Raw genomic sequence first — 19,393 nt, forward strand, 5'->3', positions numbered from 1 at the left:
TGCCAATGTTTTTATATCAGAAATCACACCGATGTCAGTTCTCTATAAAACTGCAAGACAACCAAATCAGCTTGGAAAACCAATAAAATCCATATTTCCACAATGGTGCTGGGTAATGTTAAGCAAAACCTGGGTGTGGTGACGTTTTCTCTTTAATCTAGGAAATATACCGATACGATCTTACTTAGCCTTCAAACTAAACACAACAAACAACATGGTGCAAATAAAACCATGAGGAAAAAAATAAAAGATGCGCAACCAATATGCTTGTTGTTCTAGTAACAGAGCAAAGGTTTTCACTGTCTGCTTGCTACGACCTGTCACTAGATGGCAGCATTTCAGCCCCTATTTCTGCGTGAACCCACTGACTTTCTCCCACGTCAGGATTCATCTCCCTGTCGCACGCACGCGCACGCACACGCGCACGCTCTTTTGTTGACCTGTAGGCGTGGCTTCAGCGGAGAAGGGAGGAACTGTTGCGTTTAAAGCATCCTGTGCACCGGTGTCCAGCTTCAGAAGGTGACATCCTCTGGTCCAGCATGGCAAACTCGGACAGGGTGGTGTTGGCTTTGGGTGGAGCGGGCACGGTGGGCTCAGGGATCGTCAAGGCGCTGCTGGACAAAGGTAGGTGCTCCGGCCGCAACATCCAAACTCACTGGAGAAGGTCTAAGCCGAGGGAAATATATGAAGGATGTACTTTTTTTATGCTGCAGGCAGAAAAAAAGTTCACACAGATTAGGGCAAAATATCTAATACGTAATATGTCACACGGGCTATGAAGCAATCAGGATGAATTAGTAATAGTATTTCTTCTGCTGTGCATAAACAAAGACTGTGGGTGTGGATGCTTGTGGAGGTGTCTTCATGCGACATGGCCTGTTTTCTGTATGTGTAAAGGTTTTAAAGTGGCAGTGATCTCCAGGGACAGCAGCCGACTGGACAAGCTCAGATCCTTCGTGTCTCCCAGCACCAAGGATAATCTCACTGCCATAGTGGGGGATGTAGGTGAGTGGGCTGCAGCTGGTTTACTGGTCTCCACAGCCCCGTGTGGCATCAGGCTGATCAGATGTGTCAGTGCAGAGTCCCCCCTCAGGCGTTCAAGGGTTGCTCATTAGAGAGGTGTCAGAGCATCATGCGTTTACTGTGTCTGTCATGGGTGTGAATCTGTTGACTAACTGGACTCTGGTGCTGGACGCGTTCCAGGCTCAGAGGCGGGAGCAGAGCAGGCCAAGCAGGCCCTGCTGAAGGCCGTGGGCAAGGTGACCGACGTGGTGTCGTCCCTGGGCTTCAGCTGGTGGCAGGGAGGACCTCCACACACCCAGTCCCTCAAAGACCTGCACTGGGTGAGAAAACGGAGCAGTGCGGGAAATGGAGGAGGTTCTGTGTTTCGTCTGACTGCGTTCATGTTCCTCTGCAGGTGATTGAGACCTTGCTATTCAGCACGTTCGTGTCGTGGAAAACCTTCTTTCCACTGGTGAGGGACCGCTCTGACGGTTCCTACACCTTCATCACTGGTGAGTCCTCCGTCCTCCGCTCTACCTGGAGCTCAAGCACTGAGACCCTGACATCAGTCCATCAGAACCCCGTTCTGTCTTCTCCCTCTTCTGTTTCTGTTCTGTTCTGTTCCTTATGTTTGATGTCATGACACATTGTAAGAGATGGCATTTCCCAGATAAACAGCTTGAGTTTCTGTCTGGTGCCCCAGGCGGAGCCGGAGAAAAGGTTCTGATGCCCGGTACCGGCTTCCTGACGGTGGGAGCTGCCAGCACCCTGGCCTTCTGCCAGGTCCTACGAGAGGAGTACCCTGAGGTGCCCTGCAAACTCAACCAGGTGAGACGCAGCAAGACAAGCAGCTGGGACCAAACCAGTTCAAACCAGACAACGAGTTAAAAGCTGCGTCTTGGTCTCCGGCAGGTGAAGATCGACGCAGGTGTCGCCGCTCCAGAGCGTATGGCGCCAGGTTACCTGAACCACTTGGACCTGGGCGAGGGAGTGGCTGCGCTTGTGGAGAGAGGGAACAGCTCCCACAGCGTCTTCACCATCACCAGTGCTGCAGACCTGAAGAACCTGCTCCTGCAGAAGAACCTGTAGATGCGTCTGGACTCAACCGCGCGTTCACGCTCTTTGGTCTGTTCTGCTTCTTCCTCACACGACTGAAACTATCTGCAGCTAATACTGTGTTTTGTTGCTTCTTCCAGTTATTGTGTGTGTGCTGTTGTGTGATGTCTGTAAAAAAGACCTAAGGAATTTATCGTAGTCATATCGCGTTCTATACAAACCTTTATTATTATTATTATTATTATTATATGCTGACATCATGACATCTGTTCATGTCGTCTTCCATCTACAAACCCATGTGGAGTGTTTGACCACTAGTAGTGCTTTCCTGACGACCGGTAGCTGCTAAACATTCATGTAAATATTGCTGATTATTGCAGAGATAAGTAAAAGTGTGAGGTGATGAAGTACTTTTGTCGCCTTGAGTCAGGAAGATCCCACAGTCGGTTCAGTCTGTCTTTGCTTTGACAGGAAACAATTAGCATCTACTGTAAATATGCAGCAATAAATGACATCTCTTCCCCGACTCATGCTGTTTACTGTAGTGTTTTCCTGGAACTGGAAGTGTATTTATTCAAGAGTTTAACATCCAACATGTTCTGGAATTAATATTTTAAGTTGTATTAGATATTTTACTTCTCCTTATTGGAGATCTGTGTTTAGTTTCAGTGTTGTCCATTATGAATACTGGGATTACACAGGTTGAGTAGAGGGAGAAAATAAATACGCAACCAACAGCCAACAATAGTACAAATTATAGCACAAAGCAGAGTTGATGAGTCAGGCCTGACTGCTGAACCCAGTACCCGGACCAGGCACCAGGCCAGAGACACCCAGGGCCAGAACTGGCCCAGTCGGAGACATCAAACTCAGCCTCCAATGGGAGGGTCCGCTCCCCGAAAAGGGAACCCATCGACCCAGACTCCTCCTGCATCAGTGGACCTGCAACATAAGAGAGGGGCCGGGCTGAGGATGGACCAGACACACAACCACCCATTCCAGAACCGATCCACACACTCACCGTGCACTTCTAGTGCACTAGATCGGTCCTTAGGTACCAGCCCCCTACTGTCTCTTTCTTCTGCCACTGTTGTCCCTGAAAGCACGCTCTCAAAGCAGCAGAATGCTGTAGCTGTGCCGTGTCATTGTCATCGAGTCATTGTTTTGCTGTGGACTCTATTGTTAATGTTCCTGCTGCATGGTTGCATCTGGTTGACAGGAGAATGTGGGACTGCTGAGGCTGGGATGGCCAGTCAGGCTTTGTGTCCAACTTGATGGCTGACAGCTCATTTAGGCCAAATTACAATTTGTAATGCAACACACACACACACACACCCTGATTATGATGATTATGAGTCATCCTGTTCAAGAAGAAGAAAAATGGACCATGAGTGTGTCACATACAGGATGAACCTAATACAGCTTTGTTAAGTCTAAAGCAGTGGCACTGATGCAGACCAACAGTTTTTTACATTGTATGTGATGAATCAAACCGCTGTGTTAAAAAACCCAGAACCCAGTACCACTCAGGTCCAAACACCTGCAGTCAGGCTAAGTCTAAGACTCTGTGCCTGATTATCGCACCGTGTATGTTTCATACTTGGCCTTTGGTAGTGTCTAGTACTTTCTGGAGAGGGCTCACTAAACATACAGCAGCCAGGCTAGCTGACTGACAGCTTAGCTGGAGCCTGTGAGTGTGGTACTCAAGGAGACACCGTCCTGCAGCACTATGAGCGGCTGGATCCACACGTGTTTTAACCTCAGCTTGTTGCTTTGGATGTGACTGAGGCAGCCTTCCACACCCCAGAGGATTAAAGTATCCTCAGCCAGATCTGAGGTCAGAGACACACACACACACACAAAGTCACGCTATCTCCACTGGGGTGGGTCCCACCCTGCAAACAGCACACGCTCACTGACACGGCAGTAAAACACACTAGTAAACACAAACATGTGCCAGAAAGTCCCACAAACAAAGTCAATTAAGAACCGACTCCCTCAAAATGTGGTTTCATAAAGTGGTTTGGGGCAAAGCGTCAGAGTATGTGCCAGCAACAGCCATGTTGGAAGTTCCATCCAGACCCGTGAAAATGCTCAGTGGCAGGATGGGATGGAAGACGAGTCTTAGAGCCGATTCTGACATGTAGTAAATGTGATCAATTACCATCTGCTGAACAAACATGATGCTAGAGTATGAATGTGTTTTAGAGAAGACATCTGCACACAACCTAGTAAAACACAGGGCTGTTAGTTAAAGGGAGAGGGGGGGCCTGGTCCTAAACACTTGACTAGTCGAAAGGCAGAAACTTCAGCAGAAACGTCATGACATTGGTGAATATTAATAAAAATCAAACTGAATTAATGTGTCATTTGGTGACTGCTCTCCATCTTTTCCTGCCTCCCATGCAGTTTGTCCGTCTTTTAAGCATCAGTCTCTGGATGATCATTTCAAGGCACCTGTGTTGTCGGTGCTTCATTGGAACCAGTGAGAATCACAATTGTTGTAGTTACACTACATTGCAAATGTTACAGTACAATTACAAAGGGGTTGCAGGTTGAACTGAGCAATGCCCCCCCCCACACACACTTCTTCTGAATTGTATTGATCGTATGCATGTGGTCCTGTAGACGATTATTAGCTTCATGAATTTCTAGAATATAAAAGACAAGAGCACAGCACAGATGGGTGAGTAGAATTAGGATGATGTTGCTGTTCAGCAAAGGCTGGAACATTTATAGCCTCATTGGAATTAATGGAGCCAAACACTCTCAGTGTTTCTCAGTTCTCTTTATTGACACCATCGAACACACAGCAATCCCACCAGGCTTTCACAGTAAAACTGCTTAATAAAATATAATTTACAATGACCTTTTTAAAGCATGGACTAATGTACAATAAACAATTTACATAAAGGTACTGTATTAATTTACTTTGCAATATTACAGAAACCTAACGTTTGATATAATTACATAAACATTTATTAAATCTGCTCTTGGTGTCACCAGTAACAATGGCTCTTTTCACATCTCTTGGATTCCTTCAAAATAAAAGCAACATTAAATATTAAAAAAGGTCAGTGTGTAAAACTGTAATTTTCTTGAAACATGAAGGCAAGGTTGGTCTGCAGGTGCAGATTTTTGCCAATGTTCCTGTGGTTGGGACCATGCTGCATCACAGCACAAGGAGCGTTTCTAGAAATGCTTCAGGAAATAATGATTTAAATTTTAATTATTCTGCTACGCTTGAACTATTTTACCTCAACATCCGCCACTGGACGTTTCATTTCACTATATGGATCTTTGTTGGACCTTGTGTGAGCAGATGCGACAGGTTTTTACTCATCAGCGCATGTCAGATGGCTGCTCTGACAATCACCCAGTGTAGCCTCACACACAAACACGTCCCATTTCTGTGTGAGTCTCTGGATGCACTGAATAGCAGACTTAAATATCACACACATTTTAATTAGCCTGTTTTTTTGGGAGAAGCCACAAGGTAAAACATTTGAGTCAGTGTTAGTCTTAGACATTCCATTGTAAAACAAATACACAAACTTGAGCCCATACAAAACCTTTGCGGTGCATTTTTAGACATCCATCTCATATGTGGCACCAACAGTAACCAAGACAACCAGTGTTCTTGTTTAAACTTTTAGTCCACCCTGATATGTTGGAAAGGACTCAAAGGCACCGGGTTTGTCCTCCAGTGGACAAAGGACTTCTTAAATACACAACATGAACAGCTCAGCTATCGTCTCTGGAGAAAATATGCAGCAGCCTAGAACAAAAACAGTCAACAACACAGTGTAGAAATTAAACTAAAAGACGACTTGTGGTTTCAACCATGATCTCTCCCCAGTTCCCACTTCTCAACCAAGTAACCGCGCAAATGAGGGCAGTGGCCTGCAAAGTCAAATATTTAGGAGGGGTGGAATCATTGTGACTGGGAGCGGTGTCAGTTGAGGATGTCACATTTTATAACATTGAGCGTCATCACATCTCACGCTGCTGAGCAGCAGTGTGCAAACATCAGCGCAGGCCCCACTGAGCAGAGCATCAGCTTCAGTCGATATACCACCATCTACCACAACTGACGTTCACGCTGCTCTGACAACTGGATTCAATATGTCACAACCTCTCATTCATCTGTCATCTCAGCTCTGACTATCATTCTTGAAGCTGTTTAAAAACACAATATCTGCTCAGGCTCTAATATTAAATGTTTGTGAATAAGCATCTAAACTGAAATCTGACAATGCACACATTTATTTGGATGAGTGTGAAGTATAGACTTTACCTTTATTCTACGTGAGTGCATCTGGAAGCTGAGCTCCTAAGTGCAGTGACTCGACGTAGGCCAGGGCGCTCTGCATGGACGTCAAACAGTAGCCTTCCTCTCCTATCAAATAACTGGCAGAAAAAAAAGTGTGTTAGCTGGCAAACGGATTGTCTCAGAAAGCAGGGGCCAGTTTGTCCAATTAACAAACAATGAATTAGGTTCCGTCATCGCTTGGTGGAAGTAGCTCCACACGCCTTCATCTGCGTCAGCAAGTTATTCTGGAACACGCCTGTACAGTTCATGCTCTGCCTGTTTTATCAAGCTTGTAGCACAGTAAGGGCTACAGTATACTATATAGAAAACCAACGAATCACAAGTTTTTTTTTTAATTATAACAAATACATTTTCAACTGATTAACACAAATATCAAAACACTTCATACACTCATATTTTAATTTTTGACAGTACTTCTAGAAACCTGGTGTCACTGACATTCATGAGGCATTTCTCAATCTTTTCTGGGTTAGACACTGGGAATATAAGATCAATTCTATTAAAATGTAATAAAAAAAATAAATAAATATGGAATTAACAAACAAAAAAAATCTACACAAGTGTAAACCTTTTGTCTCATTCCATCATCAGCTGAATGCACGTTTTATATCTCAGGTGGTTTATACACCATCAAGAGTGAGGACATTCAAACATAAATAGAATGACAACCAAACGTAGCCAATCAAAGACTCTGGTTCATCTTTGTGACCCAGGCTTCTCCTTCCTCTTGACTCATTCCAACCCACTAAACTACATATTCATTAAGTAAGTCTTAATTTGGAGTTTTATAGAGAAGAAAAACCAAAATCCCAAATAGTCTGACATTCTTTGGCCACTGCAAATCTACCAGCTGGCTCCTTCAGCCTGCTGCAGACCTGGGTGTGGTCCGAGTTCTCACGCAAACAGTCATTGTGGCCCATCTCAAATCAAGAGTCCAATTGTTCGAACACCTTGGTGCTACTAGAACGTTAGCGGGTGTGTTCGGTCTTACATCACAGTTACCTCTAAAGAGAAAACTTTTTGTACAGGAAACAGCTGCTAAGACTAACAGCTACCAGTCAGTCAAACTGGATGATAATTCAAGCTGTTAGCAACCTTAGTTTAAGTGTACTTGTGCCCCATGGAGGAGGCCTGAGTCACTTACCCTTCATGAATGAACTCCTCCAAAGCGGCACATTCAGACACCAGCTGAGGACACTGACTGCGCAGAGCCACGAAGGACAGGATGGGCAACAGGTCGTCTGCACCGCTGTTGGAGCAGAGAAGGAAAACAGGAGTAAAACACACCGTGACATTTCAGAGCGCCGCGTCCATAGGGAGCTGCTCATAATAGGACACACGTTCGGAGATGGAAATGATAAACATTTCTTTGCCTCCCCAAGTTCTTGTGGCTTGGGAGATGATGAATGCCTGATAGCTTTCTCCTTGTTTGCAGACAGAGCGTTTGTTTATCAGGACTCTCACGCAGAGCTAAGCGCTTGCTTGCAGCTTTGCGTGAGAAGGTAGGACGCTGGCCCTCGACAGACCAAGTCGCATGCAACCGGATCCTTGACTCGTTCAGGTTCTGGAAGGTGTGGACGGTCTCATGTAACCGCTTAGAGTTGGATCTTACGGTCACAGCCCTGAATCATAATCTTCTCAATTCACTCCTGTAAACACACACATCCATCCTCTCCCAAAAAACTGGTGTCTCTGCATTCCAGACATAATGCACACTGACCACTGACCTAAACACCAAGTCCTGGAGCATACTGGGTTTCATTATGGCTTTGACAATTCAGTAAGAAGGCAAAATGGAGGATGTAGGGAGCAATGATGAGCAACGAATCAGCAAAAAGGCAGAGAGAAATAAAACAACTAAACCAAAAGGTGCTTCCAGTTGGTCAAAGGCAATGGACAAAAAGCCCTCTACATCAGATTCGATGCAGAATCAGGAAACAGGGACTTGAAGAAAAAGTGATAGATTTCAAGAATGAACTTATTAAAATGCACTAGTCTGAACTGCTGCTTATGTTTGCTACAGAAATTTTCAATAAAAGATCACGTCTCAGTAAGTAAGACGTGATCACAATTCTGCTCTACAAAACTAAATAGAACAAATCATAGATTGTGTCTTCTACAACGTTTGACTTGTCTTCAAAAGAACCAAAACAAATTTTATGCAGAATGATTCATTGTATTTTCTTACTCTATGTTTTATCGGTGAGTACAGACTCTCAGATCCTTCGAAAAGGCTTCGAGTGTTGCACCCAGGCAGCTACTCTGCCACCTCTGATCACTTCACATGCTCCAACAAGAAGAGACAGATATGGAGCAGCAGACATGACGTCAGCCATTCTCAAGAAAACAAAGTGACCAAAACTAGACTGCACTAAACTGAAAATTTAAAGCATCAACAGCAAAAACACTTGAAATGATCATGGTCTTAAGAGCAGAAAATGTTTAATGCACTTCACCTTGCTCCAGTGCTCACTTGTACAGTAAATAAAAACTTGGTGTCTCCATGAGGTTCACTGCCCCCTCAAGCCTTTGTTTGACTGCTCATCACTGTTTTCAACAACCTGCGTCTCTCCTGCCTGCCTACACGCCCAGACACAACGACCCACTTTCTGGCTCTGCCAGGAAGAGGCAACGGACCCAGGACAGCCCCATGCTGTGCCAGTCCCAGAGGAGCACTAATGAGGCCTGACAGGCCCGCTACCAAGCCCAGTGCTTCCAGTGGACTGTTTAAGAAAAAAAAAAAAAAAGCTCTTACTCTTCTTGAACTTAATGGGCAGCTTTAGATTAACAGAGCAAATAAATCTTCCATAACTTCATATTAACAAATTTTATATTTATTTAGACTTGCTGAGTCAAAATAATGCGTGACCAACCAACACAAAGACTGACTCACATGGCAGCTGTTGTGGGTGTAGCATCCGCCTCATGGATACACCGATACTCCTCAGCACAGGCACAGATCTGGCGTAACGTCCGTACTTCAGCAGAAGCATCAATAGTAGGATTCAGGAACTTTCTTTGTGCCATATACAGATGCAACTAAATGAAACTAATACATTTTCACATTTGCTTTTCAGGTAATCAGACCATTTTTACTTTGACTCATTTACACATACATGTCACTAAATGCCAAATACAGACCCTAAAGAAACAAGTCACCAGCCCAACAGAGGATGATCTTAAGCTTATGAGGGACTTACTTTCAGTGCTTCAAGAGAAACTTGTGTGTCTCACCAATACATTCCAGCTTCCTCTGCGGACAGCCATCCTTAAAGACAAGCTTAAGCTCGTGTACAGCAGACTCGTAGGGGTAGGAACCTTGTATGCAGGGGTCTTGAGGGAACAGTTTCAAGGGAACACCAACATCCCCAGGTAAAGCATCTTGGTACAGCTTCATACTTGCTTCACATGCCTGCTCCCTGTCCCTGTTGACCTTCCTATGGAATACAGACAGGTGTGATTTCTTATGTTAATGCAATGAAATCCGCAAACAGAACATGTACATCTATTACCAAAATAAAAGTCTTTCATACTGTAATCTGCAAACACTTTCTTTTTAAGCATTTTTCAATGAACCAAGATTGGTTCAGCTGGCTTCGAATAACAACCAACAGCAACCTACTACTGCATCTCATCCTGGCTCTTAATTTACTCCAAATGACAGAACCCGCCGTGTGTTCAGCAGGGATCCAGTCGTAGAGTCAGCTACACTTATGGATAAAACTTAAAATGAAGCAGTGATGCTTCAAAACTAACACTGATCAGTGTTTTATATTGTAACGTTCCATCTTTTGATTCCAAACATTTAATCATCATGTGCTGTGCACAGTGCAGCACTGACCCACAATGGTCAACATGAGACTGCACCAACCCAGTGGCTTTTGAGGAGCCACTACTGATATGGTGTAACCATTTCTCAAGGCTTGATCACAGGCTTCTCTTCTTCAAAATAACAAGCAAACATTCTGATTCTCATTTACAAACCAGTTAAGAGACTAAGGAACAAAACATACTGCAAATTACTACTACACAACAGTCACAGGCCAGTGAACGATATGTATAGACAGTGAAGGCTTACAGCAGCAATGACAGTTTAAATAGGCCTTGGTGCTACTGCAGGTGACCACATACCTCATCTCTATTAAGCACCCATGTATTTCAGTGGGTTTAACAGCTTTTCGACACATCACATTGATTCAGATGGCCTTCAGGAAGTCGGTACTTGCCAACTGATAACACAGAAATGATCGGACTTGGTGTTTGGTCCCATCCTGCCTTTGGTTTGCAGAACTAGAACCCAGGGGGTGGTTCTCTGATCCTTAAAGCTTTTAATCAAATGTCAACATTCCAGCTACAAAACTCTGGACAGTGTCAAGTGACAGTCCTCAGGTTTATCAATTAAGGCTACCAGTCCACCACTAATCTAATGTTTGACACTTTGACAGATGAACTACACAACCTTTAAATGACAATGCATTACAGACATTAAGGATAAAAAAAATATACAGAACAGCTGATCTAACTGTCAAGAGTAGTGACTAATGTAACCAATATGTTATATTATGCAGCATTTTTAAAAAAAAGGTGTGCCAGCACAAGTCAGACTTTCTACATGCTCGTGGATGAAGACAAACCCACACTAAAAGGGTAAGTGTTTATTAAGGGGTTACTTTTTACAAAAAGTGTTTACTTTCTGAGCACTCTCAACTCAGATTTGACATTTTTTGCATCTGGGTAGTCTAGACTTGTATCACGGATTCCAAAAGGCATAAAGCCTGTGGTACCTGAACAGAGCCACCAGGGCGCTCCACAGCGGCGTGAAGAAGGCTTCCTCTATGCTGGCCAGACACAGGTCTTTGAACCTTGCTGTATTCAGACATTCAAAAGACAACAAACACAGCGAAAGAAGCTGATCTGAAAAAGACAGACGAAGACAGTGTCATGTAACGCTCAGCAGATTAATTTAAACCCTTGATATTTCACGAAGTCTTCTACTCACCAACAGCTATATGAATGTCTTTGACAATGGACTTCAGGTGCTCCTTTAGTGCCCTCATTTCCATCTCCCGGATGTGGCTCTCGTCCAACGATGAGGCATCACATGTCGTCTCTGTGTCTGACCCAGTGTCATCTGTGCTGCTATGTGGAGGAGCCCAATCCAGCTGGGTCAGAAACTGCTCCAGATCTTCAAAGGAGTTCTCCCGGTCAACAGTCACTTCTGTGGGAGGCTCCTCCAAGTCCTCATCGTCATAATTGGTGTGAAGGTCACGAGAAAGCGATGAGTCAGTGCTGAAGCTCTGGCCACTGCTGCTCACAGTCCTGGTTGGCTTCCTTGGAGTCTCTACATGTCCCACCGGGTTTTCACAGACATTTTGTTTAGTGGCCAAGGTGCATTCAGTTCATTAGATGATCAATCAAACACAAAGTTATGGTCTTACCTGGATGCAGCATGTGGTGAGAAGCTCTCAGTGGTAGGGCAGGACTCTGGGGGAAACGTTTACTTACAATGGGGTAGAGTCTGTTATAGATTCTATACTGGTGTCTTCTCAAAAGCTTCATCACAGGGTGGTCAGACTGGCTGAGGGCACAAGGTTAGTCTATTAACAGCAGACATTTAAAAACAAAAGTCCTGTCTTACTTTATCTCAGTTATGTAATTATAGTCTGTCGATGGAAACAATCTTGTGTCAGGACTAACCCTGAAGATAACAGAGGAGACAAACACACAGAGTCATCACTTATTGACTGGGAGGCCAATGTAACAAGTCAGCAACACTTTCTAAGAATCTGTGCTGTTGCTGAAAAGTCTATTACCCTAAATAAATGTCAGTACAGCTCATGTCAGGTACCTGAGGAGGTAGGAAACCAGATGAGACACCAACGTGATGCTGTCAGGATTCTCCTGTATGTTGGCTTTCCACAGTTTGGGCCAATCCTAGAGAAACAGCATACGAGCACAATTCCATGCAGCTGATCAACATGAAAAACAACAATCGCTGTCAGAGTTCCTCATTTGAATATGACAATTCAAAACAGCAACACAACCATAGGTTAAATACTCTGTTACTGGACAGACTGAGGCAGAGACTGACTCTACACCTGGCTTCAGTTTAGCTACAGTCACCTACTGGTGTGTGTGTGTGTGTTACTGTGCTTTTCACTGACAAACAACGGATGTGTCTTATTACTTGTGTTTTGTAGCATGTACTCACATGGTCTTGTTCATACTCTAGGACATTAGTGTACAGAGTTCGCTGCTCCTGCTCCTCTGCAGTCACTGCCCCAGATGCTGCAAACCTCCTGCAACGACAGACAGACAGACAGACAGACAACTGTGTGGCAGGTTTCTGTGGTCAGTGCATGTCTGCATCTCAACAATTACTTTACTGATCCTTGATTAATTCAAACCAAACTTTGTGCTCTCCACCATAATTTCTCAAATTCAGCATTGTTTAGGCAGTGATATTAATCTGTATCATTTGAGGTTTATTGTATCACTTGAGTCAGAGTGAAAAGTACTGTAACAGTAATCTGCTAACTGATCTGAATGAGGGATAAGATTTTGACCCCGACATAACTGATTCAAATATCATGATAGCAGTTGAAGAGCAGCCAGAACAAACATCACTAACTCATGTTGATGTTTGCGTCGTGTTGTACCTGTTAGCTTCTTCCTGCAGCCTCAATCTTCTCTCCTCCATCTTTCGCTGAAGCTAGTGTTGAAATGAACATTAAGGAAACTGCCAAACATTCCTGTCCAGAAATCAGTTGAAAGTGACAGAGTTCCACAACAATAAAATGTAATCCACTGTATAAACACAAAATGTCACCAAATAGATTTTGTATGTATGTAGTATGTCAGCATTTTCTTACATCTAATAATACAGTCATGTTTGTAAATGGATATCACCTGTAAGGCAGATGAAATACAGGTTTGAATTGCACAGTTTTCACTATGAGCTAAACTTTGATGGAGAAGTGAAAAGTGGCTCAGAAGGATACAGCATCCTGCCTGGCTTTGGCTATGATGAGGTTCTCCATCATCTGCCGCTGCAGAGAGAGAGTCTGTGTTGGAGGAGAAAAGAGACGCTTAAATACTCAACAGAATAGAGAGAGAGAGAGAGAGAGAGAGAGAGAGAGAGAGAGAGAGAGAAAAGCATTTTCACCAGAGGAGAGACAGAGAGAGATGAATCTGAACCATCAGGGTCCATGACGCCTGCGTCACTGACAACCACCGTCAGGTTTTGAAGCCGCGGAGTCTGTGGCCACCGACCGTCCCAGACGTTGCTCCAGGCTCAGTACATTTAATACATGGCACACAACGAGCCCCGCGGGTTCTGGTTACTGCGTTACCTTTACAAAAGCCTTCAGTTTGGTCCAGTACGCGCGAAGCTCCACTTGACGCCGAGGTTTCCGTTTCTGAACCGTGAGGTTATTTCAACGTTAGCTTAACGAGTAGGTACCGCCGAATTACGTTAGCTTGACGCTACTGGCGCACTCACCATCATATCGGCCTGTGACGGCGAGCTGGCGTTAGCAGGTGAACTCACCGCCCGGTCAGGTGCTCACCGTTAAATAAGGCCGAGGCACGTGCGGCCCGGCCCACGCCAATCAACACGTGACGTCACGGACGCGGGACGTACGGAGCGCACAAGACTCGTGCCTTTTACCCGAACAACGTCCCATGGTCTAAAATACTGATAAGGTTTTTATGTACAGCAGTAATGCGTGTGGACACATGTTTACCAGATTAACTGCCGGTCTGCTATAGAGATGACGTCACTACTACGCTCAACTTAGAGAAGCAAACTGTGGCCCCGTGTTTGGAAACTCCAAACTGTTCTTTGTTTGGGCCACAGGAACAGTTAACCAGGTTTCTTGCTTCTTTTCTTATGCTAAATAACGTTAAAACTTAAAAATATGCCTCAACATAATTATTTTGTAAACTGGTGCCTAATAAATAAAACTGAACCTATGGGCAGTTCCTCACTAGTTCATAAACCGTCTCTAGAGACAGAGTTTAGAGTTTCCTCCAGAACATTTGTAACCGCTTGGTAAAGTTCTGACCCGGTCACCTTGGTTCCCACAGCAAAGTCAGCAGCTGCCGTTAATGATGTTCAGCACAGTGAAGGAGGTGGACCTGTGAAGAGATGCTGGTTCTGCTCTACCTCCAGATCTACCCTGAAGCCAAGTCGGCACCATTTACAGGATGAAGCCTCATCTTAGAGGACCCTCCTATGCAAAATGCACTCTTTAGACACTACTTTTTATGAATATAGTTCCAGTTCCACATAAAGCTTCTGTAACATGGATATTATATTTATAGGAGCAATACAATGTATATACAATAATTGTATGTCTATACAAGAGCACAGCTCAGTTTCCCCACGTTCAGCGTATGTTGGTGTTGCCAGGACGACAGGACGGATGCTGTGATGCAGGCCAGTCAAAGCATGGAAATGTACAGACACCTCATTGAGGCGTCCAGCTCCCACATCCTATGGTCTGAAAAAGCAGCCGGGGTTCTTTGAGTCTTCATCTATCAACTTTGTAGCAGGTATGATACACACACTCACCAACGAGGTCTTCTGGTAGACCTGAGCAGGTGTGAGTCTTGCCAGGCGAGCTTCATAATTGGCTTTTAACTTCTGGTTCAAGCGTGATGCTTGTTCAATGGGCGTCAGCTCCCTAAACCACACACACACACACACACACACACACACACACACACACACACACACACACACACACACACACACACACACACACACACACACACACACACACAGACGAATAGAAACAAGCTTTTATTTTATCACGTTTCATTTTTGGATTGTGGCAAAGGGTCATAAATCAATGGCTAAACTTTTGTTTTCAGGGATGATGCTGTAAATACTTCTGTAAACTATGTCTGATAGTCTGAAAGAACATCTGATTGAATGAATGGAACAATATTGATCATCTGTGATAAAAAGTGGCCTTTACCTTCTGCCAGTGTCCGGTGGCTCAACGGTTTGTAGCTCATGGAAGACTTCAGGAGGCACAAAAGGTGAGAGCTGCCCTCCAGCATCTGGCAGTTCGCGGCACTGGCCGCTCGCTGTTGGGCTGGTCGCCTTGTGTGACGTTTCCACGGGAGGCTGACGTGGCAGGACTGTGACAGCAGAGGTGGACAGGAGGGAAAGAGGCATTGATCGGTCACACTGTTACTCACTGGCTGCTTCTGAGGCTAGCCGTCATTGGAGGTATGATATAACAGAGACCTCTTATGTAGTCACGGGTGTTTGGAGCAGCAGGATGCTGGGGCTCTGAGCTCTTCCCTATGAACGACTTGGCGCGCTCCAGACACTGTTCAGCCAGCATCAGCATGCGCTCCTCCTCCACCACCTCCTTCTTCTCTGAGGACAGAGGAAGCACAACCTGAAGCCTCCTGCTGATCCCATTTGTTCCAACAATCAACTACTGTATTCCAGCTGATTAGTTCAAGTCTGGTTAGAATGATTAACTACCACGACCTTTGTTTTTCCTGCTCCCACTCACCATTCTATCAAAAACATCAGCGATGTTTGAATCTGCAGGTCAATTAAAATACTCAGCCAGTTTAATTATGTAAACAGCATAAGAGACAGCTCACGTTACGCTGTCCTCCTGACTTTATTAGAACGTAAACAGGTCTGTGCCTGGACGTCTAGTCTAAACCAGCTACAGTGAAGCACTTTCTCCTGTCAAAAGACAATGATTTTTATCTATTCAGACAGGATATTTTTCTCATGACCTCTGAGTCATTTAAATACCACCCAGCAACCTCATTCATTTGACTTTTGAGTCATCAGTCGCCATAGAGGTCTGAATGACGCAGCACGTTCTCCCACCTGTGCAGAAGTCATAGGCCAAAACTCTGCTGGGGTTGATTATCACTTTGTTCTGCTTCTCAGTTTAGAAGCGACCTGGTGACTTTACACACTAGTTTTAATATTTGCTTTGTTTTAAGGCAATAAACAACTGACAAATCATGGTACCCATCTATTCACCCTCCTGCATAAACTATGGCCAATCAATCCAACTGGTCTGAACTGGTCCCTAAACACACATTAGCCAGAGCAAACACACTGAACACTTATATACAGTTCAAAACATAATCACCAATAACTTATTATTATTATGGCTACAGTAAAGTGAAAGGGTCTAAATACTTCACTTTACTTCTCTATAGCTAAGGTGAATACTTCCAGATTAAAATGAGGCTGCTTCCACTTCCTTCGTGGCTCTAAACACTGCAATCAGCAGCACAATTAGACCACAGTGAAGGAGTCAGAATGACTCATTAAAACAACCAAGGCTTTTGGACAAGATCAACCTTGTTGGTACATATTATGACGTTTTTGTTTTACGTTACCCAAAGCGAGTGAAGCTAGACCGGATCTTACTTTGTGTCACAGCTTTCTCCAGGAGTGCGTGTGATATGTAGCTGATGGTCCGGAGGTATTCACAGTAGGCTTCCTGTAGAGACCACACATTTAGAATATCTGAGTTCATCGACTTTAGCATGACAACATTACACTAAGTCTATATTTAACAATTCAAGCATGGAACACAAAAGGCAGCTTTTAGTGTGACAGTATCATTAGAGGCCTTAATGCCAGCATCTGCTCTTTTCAGTTACACAGACAATCTGAGCCTGTTCCCCATCAGCGTTGGCGTCTGTGTAACCACTGTGTAAATCCTACCAGAGAATGCCTGTGTAGGTCAGAAGACTGTGACGTCTACTCCCAAACCTTCACTGTTCTGGTGGACACTCTTAAACCTCAGCTTTCTCACAGACAGCGGGATGTTTTCTCATCCTACTACATGAGTGAATGCATCGTGTTGCCTACGTGTACATACTGCAGGTTTGCCAGGCGCAAAGCATCACGGACCCATGAGCAGGTTTCCATGTTCTATCACAAGTAAACAAGGGTTGGACAGTATTGCACCCGGTGTCATGAGGCTGGAACTCATTTGTAAACATGTGCAGTAAGGAGCTAAAGAAGCGCAGTGGTCTAGTTCCCTCAGCTGTTGCCTCATAGTGAGATGGTCCCGTGTGGCGTCTCCCTGTTCTCCCTGCGTCAGCATGGGTTTCTCCCACAGTCTGGTTACTTGCAGTTATCTGACTCCACAGTCTGTCCGAGGGTGAAGCCCTGCTTTAACCTGGCGGTTGGGAGAGGATCAGGACAAGTGGTGGAAAATGGGTGAGCTACTTGTTCTGTTTTTGTTTGATGTAAATCATGGAACTGTTGCACGTCTGCCTACAGTACATCCACATTTACAATCCACTTGCACCAACTGCCATCCACACTAGCCTCCAGTTCCTCCAGTTCTCCAGCCTGTGTCTATGGAAATCTCCCGTACACAGACACTGTAATATACTGCAGGCCTCACCATGTTTAATCAGATACACGTAAATTATTGGCTGAGACGCGTTGCTTAGATTCTACTCATGTTAATGTTGACATGTTTGACCATTATGTTAGTTACACGGGGGCAAAGCCTAGTTTCCTTACAGGAAAATTCAGTAGGCGTTTACTGCGTGCTTCTTTATTGTTACTGCACTAAACCCAAGCGTGACGTCTACTGTTGTGCTTCTACAACATTATGAGGTGACAAACACCAGGTTCTACAGAAGCTGGGGAGCAGCAGCTACTGCACCTCCACTGTGTAGTCGTGGAGCTAGCTGCGCCCTCGGCCTGGTGACGCATGCGCACTAACTGCTCCCTGTGCGATAACGCGTGACCCTCTACCTTGTGCTGGTTCCCTCCGTCCAGCTGGATCGCCACTTTGGCCATTTTCATGGCGTTTTGCAGCGGTGTCGCTCCGCCGTCAGCCGCAGCCATCACCCCCACGTCCTGCCGCAGCTTCCTCCTCTTCTTCGCTGTTTTCAAGGCGGCATCTTGTAAACGATCCGGGAACGCGCTGCCTCCTGCTGTTCGGGGTGGTTCTGCCCACTGCGCTCATGGGGATTCTGAACCCAGAAAGGCACAAGACGGAACCTGGGTTTATAAGGGGAGATCTTTTGTTTCAAATATATCAATAAATTAATCATGATTTTTATAGCACCCCCATAAAATATAGCACAAAGTATTTTACAATATGTAATCTGTCGCAGAATGGATGCGGATGCTCTAAGCATTTTAATAGTACACTATGAGTTTCACCCTGATCCTGCACCCTGAGTCTTTGTTCGGTATAGCCACGTAGAGTCCAGGAAGAAAAAAAGAAACACACATAGTCAAAAATTCTCATTTCATATCATGTTTATTTTGAATGTAAAAAATATGTTCAATTGAACAAGTTCATTCTAATCATCCTTTTTAACACGGTCAAGCGTTTTCTTGCCGGCTAAAACGAAACTTAAAACATCAAATGTTTATTATTTTATTCATTGCATTTTTCTGACCACTTTAATGCAGGAAAAGAGTCGAGGCGCTGTGTTCCGCTGTGCGACTCAGCAGACTGTTCTCCGTCTGAGGAGGAGCGTGGGCTGCAGCTCACGTCTGCCGTTTGTGTTTCAGGAACCAGGCTCAGATGAAATAACATTCGAATTACGGTATTAAAGAATGGTGCATGCTCGGCTCTCTTATCCCTAAATTGCCATAATTTTTTTTACCCATCAACTCACAATTCACAATACAGCGGAGAGACATTTTGTATTAGTGCTTTTTATAATAATGGTGTCTTTGAGTTTGAACTATGATGCACTGTGATGTATGTAAATAGCCGTCTTAATGCTAAGCAATTTTTATTTGTATTGATGTGGTGAGGTTTGATCTAACGCTAGACCCACTGAGCCACCAAAGGACTACTGCTACCTGATGTGAGTATAATGTGAATGTACTGTGAATATAATATAATATTTTAATATAATAAATAAAAGTTATAATATGCAAGGTTGATTATTGATATATTGGTTTTATTATTTATGAACAGTGAAAACAAATAAAGAGAATTCAAAATTATACAGTAATTATAC

The 19,393-nt window shown here is 44.3% G+C and overlaps 2 protein-coding genes across 6 annotated transcripts; one reads left to right on the plus strand and one right to left on the minus strand.

The window, feature by feature from the left end:
- Positions 1-51: 51 nt before the first annotated feature.
- On the plus strand, positions 52-2,584 carry si:dkey-238o13.4 (uncharacterized protein LOC560780 homolog). The gene is made up of 6 exons (XM_029154281.3): positions 52-624; positions 898-1,005; positions 1,204-1,343; positions 1,418-1,514; positions 1,706-1,830; positions 1,915-2,584. Exons 1-6 carry the CDS (start codon positions 540-542, stop codon positions 2,089-2,091), a joined length of 732 nt encoding a protein of 243 aa, XP_029010114.1. The 5' UTR covers positions 52-539; the 3' UTR covers positions 2,092-2,584.
- Positions 2,263-18,324, minus strand: vps9d1 (VPS9 domain containing 1). Of its 5 annotated transcripts, none has more exons than XM_041071135.2 (17): positions 18,165-18,324; positions 16,815-16,887; positions 15,651-15,785; positions 15,376-15,541; positions 14,967-15,078; positions 13,393-13,455; positions 13,051-13,103; positions 12,603-12,690; positions 12,240-12,325; positions 11,830-11,969; positions 11,391-11,732; positions 11,176-11,305; positions 9,626-9,828; positions 9,285-9,369; positions 7,536-7,640; positions 6,356-6,468; positions 2,263-3,000 (listed from the first exon to the last, which is right to left on the minus strand). In XM_041071135.2, the coding sequence occupies exons 1-16, from the start codon at positions 18,255-18,257 to the stop codon at positions 6,363-6,365; spliced, it is 1,980 nt and encodes a 659-aa protein (XP_040927069.1). In that variant the 5' UTR covers positions 18,258-18,324; the 3' UTR covers positions 2,263-3,000; positions 6,356-6,362. The 5 variants fall into 5 exon arrangements, with proteins under 5 accessions (XP_040927069.1, XP_029009873.1, XP_055365554.1 ...); XM_029154040.3 differs by lacking the exon at positions 2,263-3,000 and adding an exon at positions 4,832-5,836; XM_055509579.1 differs by lacking the exons at positions 2,263-3,000; positions 18,165-18,324 and adding an exon at positions 4,832-5,836 and having other exon boundaries at positions 15,651-15,780; positions 16,815-16,875.
- Between the last annotated feature and the right edge of the window lie 1,069 nt (positions 18,325-19,393).

Source organism: Betta splendens, chromosome 6 (genome assembly GCF_900634795.4).
Source record: "Betta splendens chromosome 6, fBetSpl5.4, whole genome shotgun sequence".
Lineage (NCBI taxonomy): Eukaryota > Metazoa > Chordata > Actinopteri > Anabantiformes > Osphronemidae > Betta > Betta splendens.